This window comes from Carassius carassius, chromosome 7, assembly GCF_963082965.1.
Source record: "Carassius carassius chromosome 7, fCarCar2.1, whole genome shotgun sequence".
Taxonomy (NCBI): Eukaryota; Metazoa; Chordata; class Actinopteri; order Cypriniformes; family Cyprinidae; genus Carassius; species Carassius carassius.
In genome coordinates this window covers 6,079,382-6,104,657 of record NC_081761.1, presented here as the reverse complement: position 1 = coordinate 6,104,657, position 25,276 = coordinate 6,079,382, and the positions used below count along the sequence as shown (strand labels likewise).

The following is a 25,276-nucleotide window of genomic DNA, read 5'->3' as shown; positions in this document are numbered from 1 at the left end:
AAATAATGATAAAGTTTTTTTTGTATATATTTAAATCTTTCAATTAATCATTATTTTAAGTACTAAAAATGTTTAATGGTTTTATATTTAGTTAACAGTAATAACCCTAAACTAAACTAAACTAAGCTAAACTAAACTAAACTAAACTAAACTAAACTAAACTAAACTAAACTAAACTAAACTAAACTAAACTAACTAACTAAACGTTTGGTTATAAAGCTGTTAGTTAGAGACTTTATTACCATAATGACGGCTTGCTGGTTGATGATGGTTTGTTGTTGTTGGGCCAGGACAGTTTGCTGCGGGTCTGACAGGCAGAATTGAAAGACATAATAATGAATACTTGTCCAAATCACTTAATTTCAATCCCTGTAAAGCTGAACTCAATTTAATTAGAAATACCTGGCACTGGGTGCACCGCTGGCATACTGCGCATCACTGAAGCACCTGGAATGGGTGGCAGGACTCTCACTGCTACATAATACAGAGAGCAGAAAAATATTACACATACACGGCCAGCACACCATTAATATATGTCTGTGAGCCTTCATAATTCAAGTCCAGCTCAAAATATCAGCATAATGTAGCTTGGGATGCTGGTGTGCTGGTGTCCCTACCAGGCTTCTTAAATTTCCTAGCTGCTTGACCAGGTTTATTAGTCACGTCAAATTTACTTGTATAGCAGTTTTCACAATACACATAGTCTCAAAATAGCTTTACAAAAAAACCGATAAGTTTGTTTCTTCATTGCATCAGATTTGGAGAAATCTGGCATTATATCTCTGCATTACATTACAACATTGCAGTGAATGGGTGCTGTCAGAATAAGAGTCCAAACAGCTGAACAAAAACATCCCAGTGAGTAATCCACAACTTCAGTTCATCAATTAACATTTTGGGAATGAAAAGCTGTGTGTTTCCATCTTTAGGATGGTTTTAAACTCATACTGTTGCTTCTAGCTAAAATAAGTGTCCTCTATCCATAATATTGATTTCTGTAGAGAAAGTCGCCTTGCCTGAATCAGGAGAGAAATGGATGCACAGATCATGCATCCAAAACAGTGTGAAAGTTATGGTGTGAAATGTCACTAGAGGATAAACTTTTTCATTCAGCATTATTAGGGACTGTTATTTTGGCCAGAAGCGATGGCGATGCCTTAGTAATAGATTTGTTCCTTACAAACACACAGATTTTCTCTTCAGATGTTAACTGATAGACTGGAGATGTTTGGATTACTTGGGGATTATTGTGATGTTTTTATCAGCTGTGTGGACTTTCATTTTGATGGCACCCATTCACTGCAGTGGATCCATTTGTGAGCTAGTTATGCAATACTAAACTTTTTCAAATCTGGTCTGAAGAAAACACATCTTGGATGGCCTGAGCTGAGGGCGAGTACATTTTAAGCAAATTTGTATCTTTGGGTGAACTATTCCTTTCATGTTTATAATATCTTAATGCCTTACAGTGGCATTGACCAGATTAGAATTAGATTCGATTTTGTGATACAAAGAATCAAGCAGTTGAGATTTGCATACTTGGGATGAGATTTGCTATACAGTACAGTTTATACAGTACGTATGCAGAAAAAGATGGATAGGTTTTGCTGGCAGTCCAGCTCCAAAAACCAGCATAAACAAGCCTGGACCAGTAAAGAAATTCCTGCTTGTTTAAGCTGGACTTTTCAGCAGAGAGCAGTGTGAACCTCCAGGTTGAAGAGCAGCCGAAACGATGACCCTTGCAGGAGGTTGTGCTTCATCACCACCTACACCTCCTCCACCCTTCATCCTACCAGACAAAACTGATGCATCGAAGTCCTACATGAAAAAGAATATTCCAGTTAGTTACTGACCAAATACTTAAACGTACTGAAGAAAACAAACAAACAATCAAACAAAAACCTATAATATAATGCAAGGAAATTGTGGCTCCAACCATACAGACGAGTGAGTCAGATCATGCTTTCACACACATTAAACTGTTTTTAATCTATTTCTGTAAAACATATTAGAGAAATCTAATTGATGTAACTTGTGTGTGCCGTTTACAGCATGACTCTTGGCCTCTCTTTCTGTGTGTGGGATAAGCCTCATTAAAAATGACAGCCTCATTTGCTTACTTATTTCCTAGTGCTGTGTGGATCATAGGAAGCCCAGCCAAATACACACACAATCAACAATCACATACATGAGACTCTGTGAATTACAGTAAGGCTGTAAAGCAATCTTCCATATTCTCACTCTCTCTTATTCACATTTGTGTGTGTGAGGTAATCAGGTGACACCGTACCCCAGTTCCATCAGACAGAACTGGGTCAAACAGGCTGTCCAAATACCGGTCCATCCCTCTCTGAGTGCCATCATAGGGTGGTTCTAAGTCTGACAAAGAGATGACGAGACAGAAGAGAGAGAAAGTAAAAAAAAAGGAGGAAAAAGTGAGATTGTGAACAGGAATTCATATTTAGCCATGTACAAAATCTGTATCTTTGTACTGTATTCCAGTAAATTTATTTAAATATGCTTCAAACATAATGCGTTTACCTACGAAGCAAATAAACCCCATAAGATAAACTACTGTTTAAAAGTATCAGCAGACACTTTAAACTGATCAAATGCCACAGTAAAGACGTTCATAATATTACAAAATATTTAATATTTCAAATAAATAACATTCTATTCGAACGGCAAACTCTAAGGGTCAGAGAAAATGGTAATCAAAAAAAGACCAAGTGAAGACAGGTACACAACTAGAACAAACTACTGCCTCCAAAAAAGTTAACAATGATCAATGACCTGTGCATTCACCTCTGCAAGACCCCTTTAAACCTGTATAATGTTGCCTCCTCAGGGCACGCACACAGAAAGGTCACAAGAACACCACCGGGGTTAGTTCAGCTGTATGTAATCTAGCCATTCTGTGTGTATCTGATTCTACTTTACATGCAGGGCTGTAGATCTGCTACTACTGATTAAAGCAAGGGCTGTAGTCTAGTGTTTCGTGAGGTTATGCTCGGTTATTCACTGGCGGGCCAATAGGCCTATCAGTGCAATTACATTCGCCAACCAATCAGATTGGGAAGGGGCAATGGCATTATGTCCTTCCACTTAAGGACTGATGTATGTTGTGCTTCTTTTAAAAGGCTGAAAAGGCTACCTAGATTGTAATGGCCTTCAGAAATTGGTAGGCTGTTGGCTGCAACGGCGCTCGTTCGGTTGGCATATGAGAGCGGTCCATTCTCATCCTCTTCAAATCCACTGCCAAAGAGACTTCTGCATATAAACATATCCATTAAATGTTATGAAAAGAAAGCACTAAAATGGAAACATGCCTGTGAATGATTAAATATACTGCGTACATGCTTGCATTAGGTCGTGCCTTGCTGGGGTCTTCAGTAGAGATGATGAAGTACGTTTTCTGTTTGGGGAAGTCTGGCAGCAGCTCCAGGTCACACACCAGATCCAGAACATAATCGTGACCCTCTAACTCCACCCACTGCGCGGGCTCCTTCATCAGAACTGACCAACCCCATCGGCTCTCAGAGGACACGCCCCTGCAGGATGACCGATACCATGATTACAAGTCTATTATGTTTATAAACTACACAATTTTCTGTGAAATCTGTCCAACTCCAATTTGAGACTGCCTGTGATTTTCATCCAGACTGCGAATCTGTGCAAAAGTTTTGTGGTGTATTCCAGCCTTAAGATGCTGTGTTTTCAAGTAAATCTGAAGATTCAGCAGAAAAATTAAATGAAAAAATCACCTGTGTTGTAGAACGTCTCCAGCAAGTCCCTCTCCATTTGTCCAGGAATGGACAGGACACAGGAAAGACACACCTACAAAGAAATAAGCAAATAATACTGGCTCAAATTAAATAAACACAAGTCTCTCTGAAATTGCCATCTCTAGATACAGCTTGGGTTCCTCCTAAATCTACGATTCTTGCTTTTTTATGGTCTTCCGAGTAAAAAAGGACAAATCCGGTTGCTTAGAAAAGTAACAGCATAACAATTATAAACTTCAACTGACTTGATTATCCAAATTTGCCATAAGAAAACTTCAATCTATAAGGTCCCAGTCGAAAAGCTAATGTCACTAGAGCTACTATGAGTATAAGTGACATGTTGCCTACCTACAAGGAAAGCTGACAAATCTCTTTTTAAAGCAAATATTTAGTAAATATTACATTTGCACTGACCAGTTTGTAAAATGTAAATAGAAGCATAGTCATAAGAAACAATTAAGAAGCATAAGAAGCATATATTAACAAATCTATATGCTTCTTATATATGTACAGTACTTCTATTTATATACTGTACATATATATATATGCTTTATGGAGCATCGGTCAATGCATTATAATATAAATCATATAAAGAATGGCATGAGAGTAAGTAAATGATGATAGAATGTATATTTTTGGGTGAACTACTCCTGAAACACTTTTATGAAATTCCTGAAATATTTTTATTTAACACTTCATGCTCAAAACACTGGGGGAAACCCTCCAATAAGAGGTCATTCATATCTTTAGCTAATAATGGTAATGTAAATGTAAGAGAGTTGATGGGTGGAAACAGTAGTCAAGATCATGCAGACTGACCGTCTTATCTGTACCAGCACACACACACACACACACACACACACACACACACACACACAAACACACACACACACACACACACACACACACACACACACACACACACACACACACACACACACACACACACACACACACACACACACACACACACACACACACACACACACACACACACACACACACACACACACACAAACACACACACACACACACACACACTCACACACACACACACACAAACACACACACACACACACACACACACACACACACACACACACTCACACACACACACACACACACACACACACACACAAACACACACACACACACACACACACACACACACAAACACACACACACACACACTCACACACACACACACACACACACACACACACACACACACACACATCCACATTCCAAACACACACTATCATATATCGACTAATCTGCTTCAGCCCAAACAGGCGAGGACAGAGAGACAGTGTAATTGGATGAGAAAAGGAGTGAAATAAAGCAGAGAGACAGAGAGCGGGAGTGAGATTAGATGAAAGAGGAGAGGCTGAAAGAAAGATACAGGGAGTGACAGAAAAAGAGATTAAAGAGATGAGAAGAAAGAATGGACAGATGACACCAGGCCTGATTTGCATTCTGACCTGATAATAACATGCATTATTTGACACAGACAGAAGAGAGGGAAAGGAAATTGAGAACAGAAGGGGGTGTGTGTGGGGGGGGGGGGGGCAGCATCACCTACATCTCATTATTAAGCACTGGGGCTCTATGTTGCAAAATGTTTTAAAAATGATCAGTTTTAAAACCCAGGTGACAAGAGTCAAGAATCAAAGCTGTCAAGAGTCAAGAATCATGCCTACTGACTGCTGTTTTTATGCTGTTTCATGCATTAGTTATTTTAAAGTTATTTTTTAATCTCATACTAAAAAAGGAAAAGATGACATGACAATCAAAAACAATCAGTAATTTAAAATGCATTTTCTCAGTTTGTTATAAGAATAGTTCACCTAATAATGAGCATTTCTTGAAATGTATTTATAATATATATATATATATATATATATATATATATATATATATATATATATCCAAAGGATCCAAAGTGAAGTATATATATATATATATATATATATCCAAAGGGAAGGGAAGTGAAGTGAAGTGAAGTGACATTCAGCCAAGTATGGTGACCCATACTCAGAATTTGTGCTCTGCATTTAACCCATCCGAAATGCACACACACAGAGCAGTGAACACACACACACACTGTGAGCACACACCCGGAGCAGTGGGCAGCCATTTATGCTGCGGCGCCCGGGGAGCAGTTGGGGGTTCGATGCCTTGCTCAAGGGCACCTAAGTCGTGGTATTGAAGGTGGAGAGAGAACTGTACATGCACTCCCCCCACCCACAATTCCTGCCGGCCCGGGACTCGAACTCACAACCTTTCGATTGGGAGTCTGACTCTCTAACCATTAGGCCACGACTTCCGACGACTTATATATATATATATAATTATTCTCTTCTTTTTGTCATATATGTAAAAGCAAATTATCCAGATCTTACCATCAAAACAGTGCACTTGGAGCACCATGTGTGCTTTTTTGCGGGTGGCAGTCCACTCTAGCAGGGATAGAGGGTATGTTCGAGACGCTTCAGGGACTAGGTAGGATTTCTGCATGGCTTGGAGGAGTTTGTGTTGGCACACAGCCTTGAAGCCATTCAAAGCATAGTCTGACACAAATCTGATAGAGACAGAGGGAGAGACAGTTCATTAACTGCTTTGTCACTAAATCTCACATTAGAACTAGACTTATTAGACTATTGCATTGATTGTAATAATTTCATTCATAATTGAAATTGTGTGAAATGGATTGATTTGAGGTCAGTAACATAAAAAAAAGAAATAAATACTTTTTATTTAGCAGGAATACATTAAATTGGTCAAAAGTGACAGTGTAACAATGTTTAAGTATTTACTATTTAAAAAAATGCTGAACCTTCTGTTTATCTAAGAATCCCCCCAAAATGTATCGGTGCCCAAAAAATGACAAAGCATCAAAATGGTTTTTATTATAGCATTAGAAATATGTTATTATTTATTAATATTAATATTTATTATTAATTGAATAATAAAATATGCTGATTTGTTTTTTGAGCATCAAATCTGCATATTAGAATGATTTATGAAGGATTGTGTGACACTGAAAACTGGAATTGCCATCAAAGAAATAATTTACATTTCAAAACATATAGAAGTATAAAAACTTTATTTTAAATTGTGATAACATTTCACAATATCATTGTTTTCACTGTATTTTGAATTCAATAAATGCAGTAATGGTAAGAATAACAGACTTCCTTAAAAAAGTACTTTTCAAAAAAAAAAAAAAAGTTACCCCAAACTTTTGACCAGTAGTGTATGTGTTCGCATGCATATTTTCTCACTTTAGCAGATATTTCTCCATCTTCTCAGATGGGGCAAAGGAACTCAAACAGGCGGCCATCAACAACCATCCTCTCTCTGCATTTCTGGTGTTTTCATTCCGCCACACCTGATTGGCTAGCTGCGCTAGGATCTCATCTCTGATTGGTGGAGTGGCAAGGCCTCTCTGAATGATGTAATTTCCAAACAGGTTTTCTTGAGCTCCATTCAGGTTTGGATCTCCCATGAAACGCAAAATCTATTAAATACAGATATTAAAATTCAACAAGAGAACTGCAGAGAAGTGCTGAAAATGATGGTTGAGGATGAATGTAATGTTACCAGTATAAAGACATCAAGAGCATCCTGTTTCAGATCATCTTCTAGTCGGATCAGTGAGTTCTCCAGCGGTGCTGTTAGCATCCCAAACTGCAATTCCTACACAAATAAGTCAAAATGTACTGCATTATATGAGTGGATTGTGAGTATCATGCATGATTGTGTGTGTTAGCAGGTAGGAGACTCACCCTGAAATATGTGCGTATATATTTGGTCATCAGATGGTTGTTGATGTCCAGTGGAAGAGTGAGCTGGGGGTCTGTTTGTATTCTTGGAGCCTGAACCAGAGCCAAGCAGTCTGAATGACGCTCCCTACCAGCTACCAAGACAAAAATGCCAAAACATAAGTTTAATATTATTTATTATTCAGTCATTTTGCAAGATGTCAGTGTATCAAATTTGATTTTCACATTAATAATGATTTAATTAATTAATAATAATAATTAATAATTCCCCCATAAATAATGAGGGATGTGACGTGTTGCAAAACTGCAACATCATAAACTCGATAATTGATTATAATAGGAGGAATGTAAAATGGTTGGTACTGCATTGACAGATAGTGCTACTTTAGTATAAATGAATGATATACTGTAATACCATTTAGTATTATTATTTTTACATTTTGTGTATTCATTTTAAATGAGATTTTGTTGGTTATTTTTTATTAGCTTTTTTTTTTTTTTTTTTTAAATGTGCTGGGCAAAAAATATGCTATGTGTCAAAGTTTGAAGGTTTTGAACAAAGCTTGAGCAATAATATTTTTTTGCTTGTCTTGGCAAATACCACCAGTAATAAGGAAAAGAGCTTTTCACACACTGGGAAATTGTCAATAACCTGCTGTGGCCTGTAACAATCCTCCCAACTCTGCAGGAATAACCAGCTGAGTCACATTTACCACTTCCCTGCTTATTCGCTCCTACAGGAGAAAGGAAACACATTACAAAAACTCATTAGGAAAAGTAGAATTTTTTTTTTAAGTGGCTGGGGATTCAGAGTTTGAAATTGTTCATACTGCAGAGACACTAGGGTGATAAAACAAACGAAATTGGTCCTTATCTAATAATGAGCACAGACTGTACATTTACCTGTTCAATCCTTCTCCTCTCCTGCTCTGCTCTTCTCGCTAACAGGAGATTGAGCTGTAACAAAACAAAGAGCCAGCATTAAAAATGTGAAAAACCTGAATCTGAGCTCACATTAATGAATGACTTATTTTTAACTGCAGTACACAGTTAGGGAAGCAACTGTTCATTATTAGGTAACGTACCCTGATGTATCTTTTGCGATTGACAATAAGTCGGATCATTGCACGGTGCCTGATCAGGTTTATACGCATTCGCTGAAACCGCCGCCTATAAGGCACAAACACAGTAAGAGCCAGAGTTTCAGTCATTTCAATGAAATGTAACTTTCAATTTTATTGATCCTATTGTAACATGTAGCTTTTTTCTACAAATTTAAAAAAAAAAAAATTAAATAAATACAGATTCTAAGGTTGTCAAATCAAGCTTTGGAACATGGTTAACCAAATTAACCAGCTCAACCAGGCTCTCATAAATTACATCAAGGTGGTCAACCATTATTAACAAGGTCTGCCAGACTGAATTCATCCTTACCAGTTGATCAAGCACCTAAACTATGCTTACGCCAACTAGAAACCTTGTGAAATAATCTACACTCAAAAGCTGGTGCAAACTAGATTTCCCTGTATGTTCAAAATCCTGTACTGCACAATATCACCTGGATTCACAGTCAGTATTTGGATTCTTTAGCTGTAAATCATATTGCAAAGTTAACCACTAACATTTGTATTTGCAAAAAAATATAGCATTGAAGAGTTCCAAGCAGTAGGTAGTTTACCTGGCCTGGAAGCCCTTGCAGTGAGCCTGAAGTTTTGTCATGTCCGAACGGAACTTGAGGAAATTCTTCCGGACAAAATACATCCGTACATAACGCTGAAGGGTCAGTGCAGCTACATGCATCATACGATCACGTTTACTCTCCAATAAATGATGCACATTCTCCTTTAGAAAAAGCTGAGGGTAAAAAAAACAACAACAACAAAACACATTTATTGTTTTTGTTAATATATAGATTTAGTTTTGAATTAAAAAAATTTAAATTAGTTTTTAATTTTTTACTTTTTAACTTTAACTTTGAAATTTTTAATATGTCAAAATTTCCACAGTATTTTTCAAAAAGCCACATTGCTCAAAAAATGAGCAATGTGGCTTTAACAACTAACTGAAATAAAATCACTTAAATGTTTATTTTTATTTCAAATTATTATGTTTTTATGGTTGTTGTTTTAAATAACAATGCGTTCCACAATTTAAAATAGTTTTTTTTTTTTAAATGTTAAAGGCAGAATTTTGGCGTCCTTAGAGTCTGTTCACACAGAACACATTTTTCAGTTCTAATGCTATTTTTCCATTGTTTTGACAGATGTGTACAACACACCACATTTTTGACACTCCGAGTCAAGTTAAAAGAATTTCAACTTTTACACACAGATTGTCAATCTCAGTCCTAAAACAGTGGGCCAATCAGAAGACCCCGGAGGCTGGGCAAGCATCGCAAGCTTTGGTTTACAGTAGCAAGTTGGCATGCCAACTGTTTATTTGATGACAACATGGGAGAGGAGGCATTCTGCATTGCACTTTTAAAAATACATTCCTCTCACGTTTTTAGATGCAAAGACGCATTTTGTGTGAATGACCCCTTAGAAGTGCTTTATTGTTTATTGTGTTTTATTTTCATGCTGCTTACCTTTGACACACCCACTTGATAATCTCCTTTGTTGATTGGGCAGAGCTTCATTAACATAAAGACACAGTTATCTCCATCTGGAGGTGGCGGCTTCTTCATTCCTAGCAGGGCTTTGTACCTGGAAACACATTATAAGTGATAATCTATTCTAACATGCTGAATTCTATACACTGGCACACGTCTATTTATAGCACTAGACTAGATTACACACAGTACCGCACTGCATCCATAAGTTACAAGCACCAGCTGTTGAGTAGGATACCTGTTTAAGAATTTATGGAACGGCACTCTGATTGGATAACCCTCCTTCCTGATGCGGATTGTGTCCAAGATTCCTGAATATCTGAGCTGAGTAGCAACCAACTCAGGGTCAAATATACCAGGTTCCTGAATGGACATGCAAATACACTTAATTAATTTATGCATTAGGGTGGTATCAGAAACTCAGTACATATAGTGCTCTTGTCTAACATCTTCTCATACCTTGTTATTATTTGGCTTTATGCAACGGACAAAAAATGGGTTGCACCTGAAAAAGTTAGAAAAACAGGATTTTTAACTGAATAAAATAGAAAATAATCAGAAGAAAAGAACACAAATACATGAATGCATGAGTACTGCATATCTCTATGTGTGCTTGAGTGTTTAAGACCTCTCCATCTTGTCTAGAAGCTCCTGTAGTGATTGCTGGAACTTGGCGGCCACAGTAGAGGGCTGATATTTCCGAGTCATTGTGCTGTTCCTGTTCATTGCTCCTTTCTGCTGATTCAGCATCTCGGCATGTTTTATGAAGAGATTGGACACCATCTAGAAAACACACCCACATATGCAATTTAGAAAAATACATGCACATTCATACTTCAGGCTTATATAAAATATACCTATGCACATGAAAATATTGTGGCTTCTTTTTTCTCAGTGTCTTGTTTTTTTTATACATTTCTGTAGAAAAGCAAAATAGCAAATGCTCTTGCACACACACACACACACACACACACACACACACACACACACACACACACGTGCAGATTCATGCATGGGGATTTACTGACTCACTCGGTTCTGGCTCTGCATAAACAGATCCAATACTTCCTGCCGAACCTGATCATAGTTTTTATCCAGGAATTTATGGACCTAAAATCAGTACAACCCTTTGTGAGATTCTGTTTTCACAAGCTGTTATCATTAAAACCTCAGTTACAAATGGTAAATTAATTCATTGGCCTCAGATTTTGGCATTAATTGTGTAATTAAAAAACTGCATGTGCAATTAGTATGTCTGTTACCTGGTAAGTTACACGACCAGCATAGTGATAGACAGTGAACTCTGGCAGAGGCATTTTTGGCTTGGAGTAAAGGGGGTTGTTTCCATGGTGATAGTGGCACTTCTGAAGGAAGGTGTTGTCAGTGGCCTGTCAGCAAATTATAAAACAGACTGTAGTTAACAGACTTTTTTTCATTTATCTCCATTCGTCATTAAAATTCAAGTGTGTAACCTGTGGAAAGCCGCTCTGGTCATCAAGGATGCGGAGGATCCCATGGGGCTTTGCAGCAATAAGGTCTATGCATGCCTGGTTGTCAGTGAAGGACAGTTCTTTCCAGTTGATCTGCTCTCGAATGTACTCCTCCTATAAGGACGTGCAGAAAGAAAGTGCAATTTAATGTTTGAAATCAATATTTCAGAGGAATCAAAGCGTGTTCGGGGTCAGTAAGATAAAAAAACTGATGCATTAAATATATCAAAACTAACAGCAAAAATGTTATAAAAGATTATAAAAGAAATAAAGTAACTGTTTTCATTATTGATAATCATAAGAAAGGTTCTCGAGTACCAAATCAGTATATTAGAATGATTTATGATGGATCATGTGGCACTGAAGACTGGAGTAATAATGCTGAAAATTCAGCTTTGCATCACAGTTTAATATTTAATTTTAAAATATATTAAGGTAGAAACAACTATTGTAAATTCTAATAATACTTTACAATATTACAGAATTTTTAATTATTATTTTACAAATAAATGCAGCCTCGATGAGCACAAGAGACACTTAAACACTTACGACCCCAAACCTTTGAACAGTATAGTGCATATTAATTCTCACCTGTTCCTGTTTGAAAATGATTTTGCTGAAGAAGAACTGCAGGGTCTCATTAGCATAGTTGATACAGAGCTGCTCAAAGCTGTTGAACGTCAAGCTCTGGACAACACGTAACAAAGAAGGCCATGGAGATATATGCAGGTAAATATTATTTTGCATGTTTACAAGGGTCTAAATTAAAAAAAAAATAATAATTAAAACTACACACTTAACCTTCAAGGTAATAAATGTGTTAAAATGTGTGTTCAGAAGTGTCACTGTATACCTCAAACCCGTATATATCCAGTAAAGATATGGACAGTGCCTCGTTCCTGGGGTAGACCCGCCCGTTGATCCGTTCTGTCAGCCATTGAAAAAGCAAGGAATAAAGGATCTTGGCAACTGCATCTCTGTAATTGGAGTGGAGAAAAACATAATGAAATGCAATGGAAACAATATTGCAAATAACTAGAAAATGTGTTTCGTAATGTGTACCTGGCATCCACAGCACTTTCTACTGAGAGGGGAGTGTATATCTTCTCTCTCATTGCCTCCTGTGATGAAACCGAATAATTATTTATCTTATGAACATAAAAGAAAGCACAAAAGCCAAGTTAAGTGTTAAGAAAACCACAAAATAAGTACTAAAATGTGTGAGTATCTATCTAACCAGCGTGTGATCCATTGACATCACATTTTTGTGGTACTGTATGCTACTTCACTGGGCACTTTGTTTTACTTTGCAAAGGTATTTTAATATAGATCTTTTGATTATATGTCTAAAAATACCTCAATTTTATGACTCATCTTGCCCGGAAGTTAGGGAACAGGCCTGGATACAGTTTCACCCTCACACACACTCTATGTCACTCACAAAAGTCACAGTCAACGTGTGCAATTGATACAATGTTATGTGACAGCTGATCCAAGTGAGTGCTGGTGTAAACACAAACCTGTGAGCTCTGGATAACAGAGCTTTACTTATTAAATGAGCAAGATGCTCAACATGACACAAACCACAAACACACTGGCAACGCACTGGCAAACGCACTGTATTCATGTAACACCTCACAGGCAAAGCAGTGAAAAAATCCATGTCACATTTCATTAAATTCATTTTGAATATGCTCATGTGTCCTGATGTACTAATTCCTATAATTGTAAATAAGCATTCATTACTATTACCGTATTACTATCATTTACTTAAATCAGCATAAATCAAAAGTAGTTCAACAAATGCTATCATTGTTTACTTTTTTTGTATTACAATAATGAGAATGAGATTTTTTTGCATTAGAAAGGAAATGTTCTGATTAAGAGTATCAACGTTCTATTTTCAAGAAATACAAAAATGTATTGTGAATAATGCTTTAGAAATAAAACTGACCTGACTTTATCTTGTCTGTCCTTGGTAATCTACATTGATCTTTGTATTATGTAATTTTACGTTATCCAAAAGTGACAGTAAAACAAATAAAATCCAAAATATCCCTATATAACCCCAAAATAAAATATTATAAGAAATTATATTTTAGATTTGTATTATTATTACTATAATTTAATCCCTTTACATATTTTAGCACTATGAAAAATTAGATGACTCTGATATATTACTTTGTTGCATTTTTGGAAGTCTGTTGTTGTAAATCAGCATTCATTCATTACTATTACTCATTATTATTCATTGTTATAATAGACATGCTTTTCAATAAAACAAAGTATAACAAATCGTATTACTTATTATTGATACTGATTTAAAAAATATATTTTTTATATTTTAATTAGCATGAATTTAAGATAGCACAACAAATACTACCACATAAATATTAAAAGGGGATTTGGGGGAATCAGGGACACTGAAATGTTCCATTTACTAAACATACAAAATATGTGAATGACACTATAGTAATAAAACTGACCTGACTTTATCTTGTCTGGCCTCATTAACCTTCATTGATCTTTGTGTGATGTAATGTTAAGGTATCCTGGCAGTGAGCGAGCTATTAGGTGTTAAGATTACTCAAGCCCTGAGCAACTCCTGATTAGATTACTGTGGTTTCCACAGAGCTGAACTCAGAATAATTAAATTAGGTTACTGGAACTCATTAACAGTAACCTGCTTACATGTCATTACTATGTCTCCTTTTCTCTCACCCTTTTTCTCTTTCTTCTATCAGAAGGATGGCTAGAGTTCAGTGCATATACAAGGTGGACAAAGTGAGTCTGAGATGGTTTCCACATTAAATCAAAATAAAAGTGGCTCAGAGCACATTATGTACAGTATGTATGTACCGTCACTTTGAAGGTGATGGCTTTTTGCAGACCCTCTGGGGAAATCTGCAACAGATCGGCTACTGCACGAATCTCCTGAGTGCTCACCACAGCAGCTGTCTCCTGCACTTCTGTCTGAGACAGAGAATCCAAAGCACACGGTCCACAAGATTGATTACATTGCTCATGTAAGTGTGCTATATTTGCATAAATCTACTGAAGGACTTTTTTAGATGTTTAAGTGTACAATACCTCCACTCTATGGAAAAAGACATTGCCCAAGTGCAGTATGGATGACAGCACTCTGAATATGCTGCTCTGGTCTTCAGGACTGAAGTGGAGAATGTCCATGGCACTCTGTAGCCTCCTAAAGTCCTCCCCATCATCCTTCCCAGTGATCTCACAGTTACCTCCCTAACATGACATGATTCCATGAACATAATTATAAATGATGATGACAGTAAAACCACCAGTAGGTGCTAGCAAATCCCTGTTTTAAAAAATGATTCATTGAATCATGCAAATCAAATGATTCATTCAAAACGGCTGATTCAATTAGAAATGAAACAAGTGAGACCATCTGAATGGACTGTTGAATCACTGGCTCACCCAATTTGATCAAAAACTGATTTGTTCAAGGTTCAGTTGATTTTATACTAATCAAAGAAAATCATACCTTTTCTGTTGTCTTTTTTTTTTTTTTTGCACAACCATGTTGTGCGAAAATGACTAAGACAATTGTGTTGTATTGATGTCTATGGTGTGTCTTGGTAAATGCCTCTATTTACCTGGTTCAGGTAGTAGTAGGTTTCAGCCTCCTGTAGGTAGAAGGCCCGTTTCATGTGCGTAGGAAGTCCAGCCAGCATCTCATAAAAGATGTGGTAGTTTCTCTCATCTTTGGCCTGCAGACACATGCAGACACAGAACAGATTAGGTCCCAAATGTCAGTAATTAATACATGGCTCATTTAGCCTTTTCCCAGTTAAATGGGCGAGAAACAACAGACCTGAAAAACGATCCTGGACTTTTCCAGTAGATACTGTGAGGTTATGGCACCACTGATCACCCCTCTGATACAAACAACAATACAGACAGATTGGTTAAGTGTATGAACTTTCCCTGGACTTCTCAATTATCTTTCCATTTGCTTCCTCTCTTTAACTTTCAGAGGTTAAATAACAACCTTACTGTCCTACATTCACACATAAGATCAGATCTAGTTCCCTTGTCATCTCTCAAACGGTTTCAGACATGAGCGACATTAAAGAGTTAGAAAGGAAAATTACATTGGACTTGTAACGTAATGTACCATTCAAACATTCTACTTTAAATAGCTATAAATTTAAGAACAGAAGCAATATGCATCAGAAATAAATACTCACTCCTCCAAATAGACCTCCACCAATTTTCCAAAGCGACTGGAGTTATCATTTCGGACCGTCTTAGCATTTCCAAATGACTCTAACAGAGGAGTTGCCTCGAGAATCTGGATATTAAGAAACTGAAACTTACTTCCTAAAGTATTCAGTAACATTTACTAGGTTAGAGTTTTAGGTTATCAACAAAATGTTTACCTCAATCTGCACAGAGGAAAGCATTAAATAGAAAAACAAAAATACAGACTATACATTCATTAACAAACATTGTATCAACACAGATTCAAACTAAATTTTGTTTCAAAAATTGACTCACTTCTGTTATTAGCAAGTATTTGTCACCTGTGGTTTATGACATGTTTACAATATAAATCAAAATCAACATAATTTGTCAGACCTGGAACAACTTGTCTACTAATGACACATGATTCTAACCCAATCCCTAACAATATTATCTGATATTAAAGTATTTATTAATAGTTTATTAATAATTAATTAGGTTATCAATATTTAAATGAGCATTTATTTGATATTTTTTAGTTTTTGTTTAATTTTAGTTTAAATAATTTTTGTGCTTTTTTTCTATTTAGCTTATTTTTTATTTCAGTTTTAGTCATTTTTAGTGCAACTGAATTTCTTTAATTTCAATTAGTTGCCAAGATAATATTTTTCAGCCTCATTTTAAACTCTTTTAGTTTTAATGGTTACATCAATCTACTTTAGACATTCTACTAAGTAATTTTGCAACTACATGTCAACTTATTCTCATTAGATTACAGTTATGGTCAGTGGAATACGTTGATAATAGAATGTCTAAAGTGAACTATTTTAATAACTTTTAGTTAAAAATAACTATACTGATCCCTAACACAAATGCTAACTCTGACCATTGACAATGCCAACATATAGCACAGAGTTTAAGTTCCAGCTCGTCGACTTTCCCCTATCCCATTCCCCTCTCTCTCACACTTTTCTTCAAGCCAAACTTTACTGTCCTATCAAAATAAAGGCAAAAATGCCAAAAAATTAATCTTAAAAAAAAAGATTGTTGTTCATGCCCCAACTCCATCTCTTTCCTTATCCCTAAAAATTGACGTGACAGAAATGTTGTTCGAGGACAAACAAGAACAGTGATCCAGGAACGTGCCATCTGCCAAAATGTATATCAGTGATCCTCAAAAAGTGTTGCAATTTATATATATATATATATATATATATATACACGTACCTGTTGTGTAATGTTCCTCTTATGGTGAATAGCAGTGAGGTACCTCAGAACCAGTTTGGTCGCCTCTGTCTTTCCAGAACCACTTTCCCCACTACAATACAAACACTTCACTAATACAACATTACATAGACATACAATACTTCCACACGCTCTACAAATGACACACTCACATACTTTCATCTGACCTGATAATGATGCACTGGTTTTGCTTGATGTCCATCAATGTAGTGTAGGCAATGTTTGCAATGGCAAAGAGATGACTGGAAACAAACATGTATAAAGCAGGTTTACATACTGTACATTTCTGGCAATAAAAGTATTGTAAGGGAGGGAAAGATAAAATCTTAATCTTAATTTTCTTCCTGCTTCATTTTTTTTTAGACTTTTAATTAACACTACTGTTAAAAATTTAGGGTTGATAAGGCAAGACTGCATTTATTTGATTAAAAATACAATCAAATTGTGCAATTTAATATTTGATATAATATTTAAAATGGCATAACATTGTACAAATACAGTAATATTGTAAAATATTATTGCAATTTAAACACAGTTCTAAATGTAATTTATTCCTGTGTCTTGAATGCCACATGATCCTTCAGGAATCATAATAATATGCTGATTTGGTGCTCAAGAAATATTTCTTAGTATTATAAAAGTTTATGTTTTCGAGAATGACGGCATATCTTCTTCCTAACTGGGTAAGTCTAAAAAAAATATAAATTTGTGGTAAAATATGGACTGTGACAAAGAATATACCAATTTTTTCCTCCATTTTAGGAGTTGAAATGTAAGAAAATGTGTTGTTAAGAATTGTTGTGATTGTTCAGACTCACGGTGGGTTATCTCCCAAGCCATGGCCCTCGTACTGCAGAACCATATCTGTGCCATAGATGTTAAATAGTTGGTATGGATTCAAAGACACCAAAATACTGCCAATGTATGTCTGCATAGAAGACAAGAGAGAAATAAATAATGCCTTTAGATTCACAAGATATTTGAATTATAATGGTGAAGGTCTATTCATGTTATTGAGGAATCTCATTTTAAAACAATTTTATTCAAAAGTAAATCTGCTTATTGACCTGTCCAGTGTAGTATTTTTGTGTAAAATAACAAAGAATGTTAAAGAAAGTGTTCCTTTAAAACTTTATTATAAAGTGTTTATCTAAAGAATTTTGCAGAGTGGTCACTGATTGCACAAGTGCACGAGAATGTCTGATTTGTGAATATTAGAACATAATGTGAATCCACTTTTTCAAAGATATTTACCATACCTTTGCACACAATAATTAGAACTAGCAGACATCTCTGTGATGCATGTGTATGCTTACTGGAATATGATTGCAAGACTCACATAGATAAGCACTTGATCAAAGCGAGTCTTCAGGTTTATCAATACTGCTGCTTCAGTAAGCTCTCTGGAAAAAAAAAGAGGAAGAATTATTTATTTCATATCCAATAATCATCTTTACATTTGCATATGTATATTTATGCTGACATACTCCATTTGTGTCATGTCCTCAGCTCCATCCCCTTCCCTTTTCACCCTGTAGCTGACAGTAGGCAGGCTTCTTATAGAATACATCTGTTCGTAAAAAGCAACATATATGCAAACTGAGAACATTCAAAGAAATCTGAGAAGACATTTTCAACTTATGCAATTACATTAGAGAATATCGCTGATGAATTAGGTCAAGCTGTCTTTTGTAGGGCCTGCTCTACAATAATACAGTGATGATTATCACTGGTCAGCAAGGTAATCTGAGATCAGTTATAATCATCCTTGTAAATCTCATCTGACATTTGATGTAGTTGCAGACTGCAGGTAAACCTGATGAAGATAGATGAGCTTGGCTGGGCCTTTTGTTAAAGCTCAAAGGCTAACAGACTTGTTAAATCTAACAAATGCATCGCTGTCTACCAGACAGCATTACTCAGTATTAAGCTTTGTGAAATTAAACCTGATTATTTATAATTCCTTCCTAATATAAACATTCACATACATATATTTATATAAAAATTGTATAAAAAACTACAAGCAAAATCATGAATTTACTGAAAAAAAAAATGAAAGCATGACACAGGGTCTCTGAGGCAGGAAAAAAAAACAGTATTTGTAACTTCTGTTACCATTTGTTAAATAAACAAGTCAACAATTAATGTTGGCTTTATGTCTTAAAAGCGATTTACCTTGTCATACCACTTTCCTTTTGGCTCCCCTTCACGATCTGGTACCCACTGCAGCTCTGTTTCCCCTGGCCTAAGGCCAGCTGGTGGTGGGGTAAGAAATTCCATCATTTTCTCATCTCGGTACATGGACCATTTAATGAGGTTCTGTACTGTGTCATGAGGCAAGACCCTTTCTGCAGCCCAGTGGTCCTCTGCAGTTTGCCCCTCTCTGCCATTTTGAGCCCAGTGATCTTCTGGACCTGGACCTTTTCGCTGTGGTGGAACTAGAGCATAACGGCCATCTGGTCCAATAACCACCTGCCCAGAGGAGGTCAAATAGGTGGAGATCCCTGAAGGTAGTTGATAAGAGGCTTTCTTCAGGTCAGCATTCTTTAGAGCATCCATTAAATGTGGCGAAGTGGGGACTTCAAATCCTTGAGCAAGGACCGATCCATCAGGTAATCTGTATGTGGCCTGGCGGAGATTTTGATTTAGAAGTGCCTGTGATAGATTTGGACTGGTTTTGTATCTCCGAGGATCTGCTGAAATAATAGATCCATCCGGTAACTGGTATGTGGCGCTGCGAAGATTTTCATTCTGCAAGGCACTTGAAATGTTTGGACTCCTTGGTTTATACAAAGCTTGTGAAATAACAGATCCGTCTGGAAGCCTATAGGAGACATTTTTCAAATCTTCATTTCTCAGTGCGGAGGAGAGAGTTGGGGTTGTAGGTTTAAAACTTGCATCAGCACTTATTATAGAACCATCAGGTAACCTGTAGGTAGCACTGCGAATATCCCGATTCTGAAGTGCGCTTGCCAAATTTGGAGACTTAGGTTGATAAACTGGTCCCGTTATGATTGAGCCATCAGGTAAACGATAGCTAGCATTTCTCATTTGTTGGTTTTGAAGTGCCTGTGATAAATTTGGGGAAGTAGATGTGGGCTGCCCATAGTCCGTTGATATCAATGTGCCATCCGGCAATCTGTAAGTTGCATTTCGAATGTTTTGGTTCTGCAGTGCACTGGCCAGATTTGGAGATGTTGGTTCAATTTGCTGATCAGCCATTATTATTGTCCCATCTGGCAGTCTATATGATGCCTTCCTAATGTGCTGATTCTGAAGTGCATGTGACAGGTTTGGTGAGGTTGGCTGTTGTTGTCCTGCTGTTATAAGAGTTCCATCTGGAAGTCTATAAGTTGCATTTCTTAGATTTGGATTCTGCAAGGCACTGGACAGGTTTGGAGAAGAAGGATGCTGTAAATGAGAGTCTGGGTATAATATCGATCCATCTGGAAGTCTATAAGTTGCATTTCTCACATTTGGATTTTGTAAAGCACTGGATAGGTTTGGAGAAGAAGGTTGCTGTAAATGAGAGTCTGGGTATATAATCGTTCCATCTGGAAGTCTATAAGTTGCATTCCTCACATTTGGATTTCGTAAAGCTCTGGACAGGTTCGGAGAAGTTTGCTGTAAATGAGAGTCTGGATATATTATCGATCCATCTGAAAGTCTATAATTTGCATTTCTCACATTTGGATTTTGTAAAGCCCTGGACAGGTTCGGTGAAGTTCGCTGTAAATGAGAGTCTGGGTATATTATCGATCCATCTGAAAGTCTATAAGAGGCATTTCTTATGTTTTGGTTCTGCAAAGCATTTGAGAGGTTTGGTGAGAAAGATTGTTGCTGTCGTGGGTCTACTATGGACCCATCAGAAAGTCTATATGAAGCATTCTGGAGCTGAGGATTTCCAATTGCATCTGCAAGCATTGGAGAAGAGTGTACATTTGCTACCTGATTACCATATACTAATGACCCATCAGGCAAGCGATAAGTGGCACCATGGAGTTGGGGGTTGTGCAATGCATCAGACAGAAAAGGAGATTTCCTAGGATCTTGCCTATAACCTGACACAGTTGTATAAGGGGAGACCATTCCCTGGATAGGTGCTTGGTATGATGCTTTACGAACATTTTGGTTCTGCAAAGCCGTTGAAAGAACTGGAGATCTTCTTGGACCATAGCCAGGGGGAACACGGGATCCCCTGCGTCGTAAATGTGTTCTGTAGGAAGCATTGCGGACATTTGGATTTTGAAGAGCATTGGAAAGAAGTGGGCCAGCACCTGGCTCTTCAATGTAATCATAGCCGGTCTCTACCTCAGCATAGGGTGAATGTGGCCCTTGAAGTGATGATTGGTATGAAGCATTGCGAAGCTGTGGATTGTGAATTGCACTGGAGAGCAAAGGTGATGCTGGCTGACCTGGAAATTGTTCAAATGTTTCCATCTGAGGAATATACGGGGAAGAAATAGGTAGTTGTTCAGGGATCTCACCAAACTGGGCCCCTTCAGGAACATAAGGTGAACCTGGTCTTTGCATGGGCGAAATATAAGATGCTTCTCTGAGCTGAGAATTTTGTAAGGCATTTGACAAAAGTGGAGATGTCATCTGTTCTGAATGCTGATCCAGTACAACCATTTGTGGACTATATGGTGAGGGTGGACTATATGGTTGTGGACTATATGCTGGTTCCAATTGGGAGACATGCATAGCATTGCTTAGATTAGGGGGTTGCAAGGCAAGGGAGGGAACAGGTGAAGGTGGCTGACCAGGAACCCGTGGAACATTTATGATCTCAGGAGCATAAGGTGACATGGGCTGTTGGACGGGTGAAATATAGGATGCATTACTGAAAATTTGGTTTTGGAGGGCACTTGTAAGCATTTGTGACTGAGGAACACCACTAATCTGATCAAATTCTACAGGGATTGCCTCTGCGCCAATAGGCAAATGAGATGCAAATGAAGATTCATACATTGGAGGACCAGAAAGCACAGAAGTAGGCAGAGCCCTAGGGGAAGTGGAACGCATAGGTAATGGGGAGCCATGTTTAATGGATGGATGAGGAGAGCCTGGTCTGGAGAGATGTCTAACAGAAGGCTGAGGTGATGGAGGGGGCATGTGTTTTTGAGAAAGTTGAGGTGAAGGGGGCATCATGCCAGGTGCACGTCTCAGTGACTGTCTGGCCATGAGTGGACGGCCACGACCAATGGGTCTCTGTGGGTTTCTCATTGGACCAGGTGTTCCTGGAAGATTGAAACGACTTTGTTCCATTATGCTCATCCCAGTGTGTTGACCTGAGAGTTGTGGGGAGGCTGTGAAATCCTCTGGCATCATGGACCTGTTACTACGTATGGATGGTCTAAATGGCCGTACATTTTGTGTTGGAGTTCCTGAATGACCTCCTCGGCCAGGATATGGTTTCACAGCTCCCATGGGGATGTTTGGACGGCCCCTTCCTCTTAGTCGACCTCCAGGGGACCCAAAAGGTGGAGAATCCTTCATAAGGCGAGTGGACCTGCGGGAAAGAGTAGGAGAGGGGGATCTACGTTGCATTGGTGGTTGTTGGGAGTCTGGTTCCACAGCAAAACTTCTTCGAGAGGGAGAAGGTGATACTCTTTGAGGCATTAATGGAGACTGTGGTCTGTGAAGATCCCTCTGCTGAATATCGGTCATGGTTCGCATACCCATCTGAGGGGAAGATGGAGGACTCATCCGCCTAAGTGGAGAAGGGGAGGCTTGAAATTTTTTGGCACCAAATGGACGATGAACTTGTGAGGGTGAGGAGGGTGGACTGGGCCTCCTAACTGAGGCACGAGGAGACTGTGGTGGGCTTCTCCTCCGAATAGATGCACGAGGTGAAGCTGGAGGACTTGTATTGAGAGATGGAGCTCGTGAGGGGAAACGACCAGGCACTGTCTGGGGAGATGGTGGTGCCTCTCTAAAGGATGCCTGAGGCTGTAAGCGTCTAGGGACTGTTGGTGAAGCAGGTGGACCTTCTCTAAATGGAACCTGAGGCTGAAAACGTCTAGGGACTGCTGGTGAAGTGGGTGGCCCTTCTCTAAATGAAGCCTGAGGCTGAAAACGTCTAGAAAGTGTTGGAGAAACAGGTGGGCTCATTTTGCGTCCAACTGGAGATGGAGGGTGTTGAACATGACTTATTGGAGAGGGCATACCTCTGGCTAGTCTTGGGGATGGAGGTGCTCCCATGCCTCCAATGCCACGTAGAGAGGGCTGTGGGGATGGGCTTCTTCTCAGAGGGAGTGGAGCAGCAGGATGCATGGATAGCTGTGGGGAGGCATGGGGGCTTGGTCTGCGTATAGGTATGGGGGAACGTCTAACATCCATTACCGGCTCTCCAAAACTTGACATAGGTTCAATGGGTGACATGGGTGACATAGGCTTATGCAATGGGGAGGCCATCCCTTGTATAGACCTCCTGCTGAGTGTTGGAGATGGTGGAAATCCACCAGTTTGAGCCATATGTGACATATGTTGATTGACAAATCCCTGGGGATTATTTGCTTGCTTAATTAGCATGGCCGTTGGTGTGGGCACTTGAGGCATTGTGGGATGAAACATTTCTTGAGGATGAACTGTCTGCGAAAAACCATCATCCATTGAGGCTCCAGGTATATATGGATAATTTTCATATTGTATCTCTGACATTTCCTCAAAATCATATTGTGGAGGCAAAGGAGGAAGCTCAACATCAATCCTTTCTTTACCAAAAAGCTTGACCTGGGGTCTTGGGACTCTGAATTCCATGTCTCCGAGAAGGGGCATTGATTCCATTGAGAAATCTCCATAGCTCTCTCCGTACATTCCATAAGCTTCATCACCTTCCATAATATCTTGCATTGGATAACTATATTGATCATACATATTGTAGGAAGATTGCAGATATGGGTCAACATCTGTTTCACTGTAGTTAACAGGATAGTCCTGAAAATAAAGATCCTCATAAGCATCCCCATAAGCATCCATATATAGATCATCTGCAATTTCAACTTCATATGGGTCACTATAGAAGCCCTGAGGGTCATCGTAATATCCATACTGAGTCTGGGCATATGGATTCATTTCATTCCCATATAGATCATAGCTGTTCCCCATTGGATACTGATTATCATCATAGTACTCCATGCCATCATCAAAATAAGGATCCAGTGGATACTGTTGACTATAGTAGCCCATTTCCTGTGGGTAATTGCCCATCTGCTCTTGACCACCATAAGGATCACCATAGTCCATACCATCATCATAATATTGACCCTCATCCTGAATGACTGTGTGTGGGTCATAGTATCCATCCTGCAACTCATAATAGCCTTGATCATGTGATTGCATGTCATAATAGTTATTTGGTTCATCAAATTGAGTGTATTGCTGTGGAAATGTATGTCCCTGAACATGGGCATACTGTTCACTATACCTATTAGAGTGCCTCTGGATTGACTGTCTGTTGAATGCTCCCCTATCCATCCTGCTTTGGTTATTATAATCATATCCTCCAGTGTCATGTTCATATCCATAATTGTGATAACCTGTAGGAGCTCGGATGCTAGCTTGGCGACTGCCAGCAGGAAATGGACCTTTTTTGTTGTTTTTCTGGCCCCAGGCATCACGGTCCCTTCCACTCTGACGCCCCTTAATGGAGAGGAACCTCTTGGTCAGCCAGTTTGTTGCCCCAGCAATCTTACCTAATAATTGCCCCCTATATTTAAAACCAGTCCCATCCCCTGAATTCTTTTTCCCAAAAATCCCCTTAAAAAATCCTGGCTTCTTCTCCGCTTCTTTAGAATTTCCACCTAATCTGATAAGCATATAGGTTGGCTTTGGTCCTGACTGCTCTTTTTTTTCCTTCTCTTTTTTCTTTTTCTTGCTGTTTTTGAAACGCATCATGAACTTTGGAGCATTTCTCAAGAGAGATTTCCTCCTTTTTTTCCTGAGCAAGCGATTCTTCCTTTTGCCAAGTCCAAGAAACAGCTTGGAAGTGCTCTTAAGGCGCTTCTTTGAGCTCTTCCTCTTCTTAAATCCAGAGAACCTCATAAAGAGTTTTGAGGTGTTTTTGAGACCTCTTTTCTTTTTTTCTTCAGGTGGTGGCTCAGGTGGAGTCTCTTCCTTCTTTTTTGCTTTCTTCTTCTTTCC

General features: G+C 38.2%; 1 protein-coding gene across 1 annotated transcript in view; it reads right to left on the bottom strand.

The window, feature by feature from the left end:
• Window positions 1-19,705, bottom strand: part of myo15ab (myosin XVAb) — a 33,795-nt gene extending 14,090 nt beyond the window's left edge. The window contains exons 1-36 of the mRNA XM_059553386.1: window positions 19,307-19,705; window positions 18,619-18,701; window positions 18,471-18,534; window positions 17,950-18,059; window positions 17,299-17,373; window positions 17,108-17,204; window positions 15,892-15,995; window positions 15,516-15,579; window positions 15,298-15,411; window positions 14,762-14,923; window positions 14,531-14,644; window positions 12,734-12,792; window positions 12,525-12,648; window positions 12,263-12,358; window positions 11,654-11,785; window positions 11,444-11,569; window positions 11,214-11,291; window positions 10,810-10,964; window positions 10,641-10,686; window positions 10,420-10,544; window positions 10,158-10,275; window positions 9,249-9,424; window positions 8,656-8,740; window positions 8,474-8,527; window positions 8,223-8,304; window positions 7,574-7,704; window positions 7,389-7,484; window positions 7,070-7,305; window positions 6,188-6,366; window positions 3,765-3,837; window positions 3,357-3,551; window positions 3,155-3,270; window positions 2,291-2,379; window positions 1,707-1,818; window positions 403-474; window positions 243-307 (exon numbers count right to left, since the gene is read on the bottom strand). Coding sequence (XP_059409369.1) covers window positions 243-307; window positions 403-474; window positions 1,707-1,818; window positions 2,291-2,379; window positions 3,155-3,270; window positions 3,357-3,551; window positions 3,765-3,837; window positions 6,188-6,366; window positions 7,070-7,305; window positions 7,389-7,484; window positions 7,574-7,704; window positions 8,223-8,304; window positions 8,474-8,527; window positions 8,656-8,740; window positions 9,249-9,424; window positions 10,158-10,275; window positions 10,420-10,544; window positions 10,641-10,686; window positions 10,810-10,964; window positions 11,214-11,291; window positions 11,444-11,569; window positions 11,654-11,785; window positions 12,263-12,358; window positions 12,525-12,648; window positions 12,734-12,792; window positions 14,531-14,644; window positions 14,762-14,923; window positions 15,298-15,411; window positions 15,516-15,579; window positions 15,892-15,995; window positions 17,108-17,204; window positions 17,299-17,373; window positions 17,950-18,059; window positions 18,471-18,534; window positions 18,619-18,701; window positions 19,307-19,690 — 4,191 coding nt within the window. The 5' untranslated portion in view covers window positions 19,691-19,705. The remainder of the gene's footprint in view (window positions 1-242; window positions 308-402; window positions 475-1,706; window positions 1,819-2,290; window positions 2,380-3,154; window positions 3,271-3,356; window positions 3,552-3,764; window positions 3,838-6,187; window positions 6,367-7,069; window positions 7,306-7,388; window positions 7,485-7,573; window positions 7,705-8,222; window positions 8,305-8,473; window positions 8,528-8,655; window positions 8,741-9,248; window positions 9,425-10,157; window positions 10,276-10,419; window positions 10,545-10,640; window positions 10,687-10,809; window positions 10,965-11,213; window positions 11,292-11,443; window positions 11,570-11,653; window positions 11,786-12,262; window positions 12,359-12,524; window positions 12,649-12,733; window positions 12,793-14,530; window positions 14,645-14,761; window positions 14,924-15,297; window positions 15,412-15,515; window positions 15,580-15,891; window positions 15,996-17,107; window positions 17,205-17,298; window positions 17,374-17,949; window positions 18,060-18,470; window positions 18,535-18,618; window positions 18,702-19,306) is intronic.
• Between the last annotated feature and the right edge of the window lie 5,571 nt (window positions 19,706-25,276).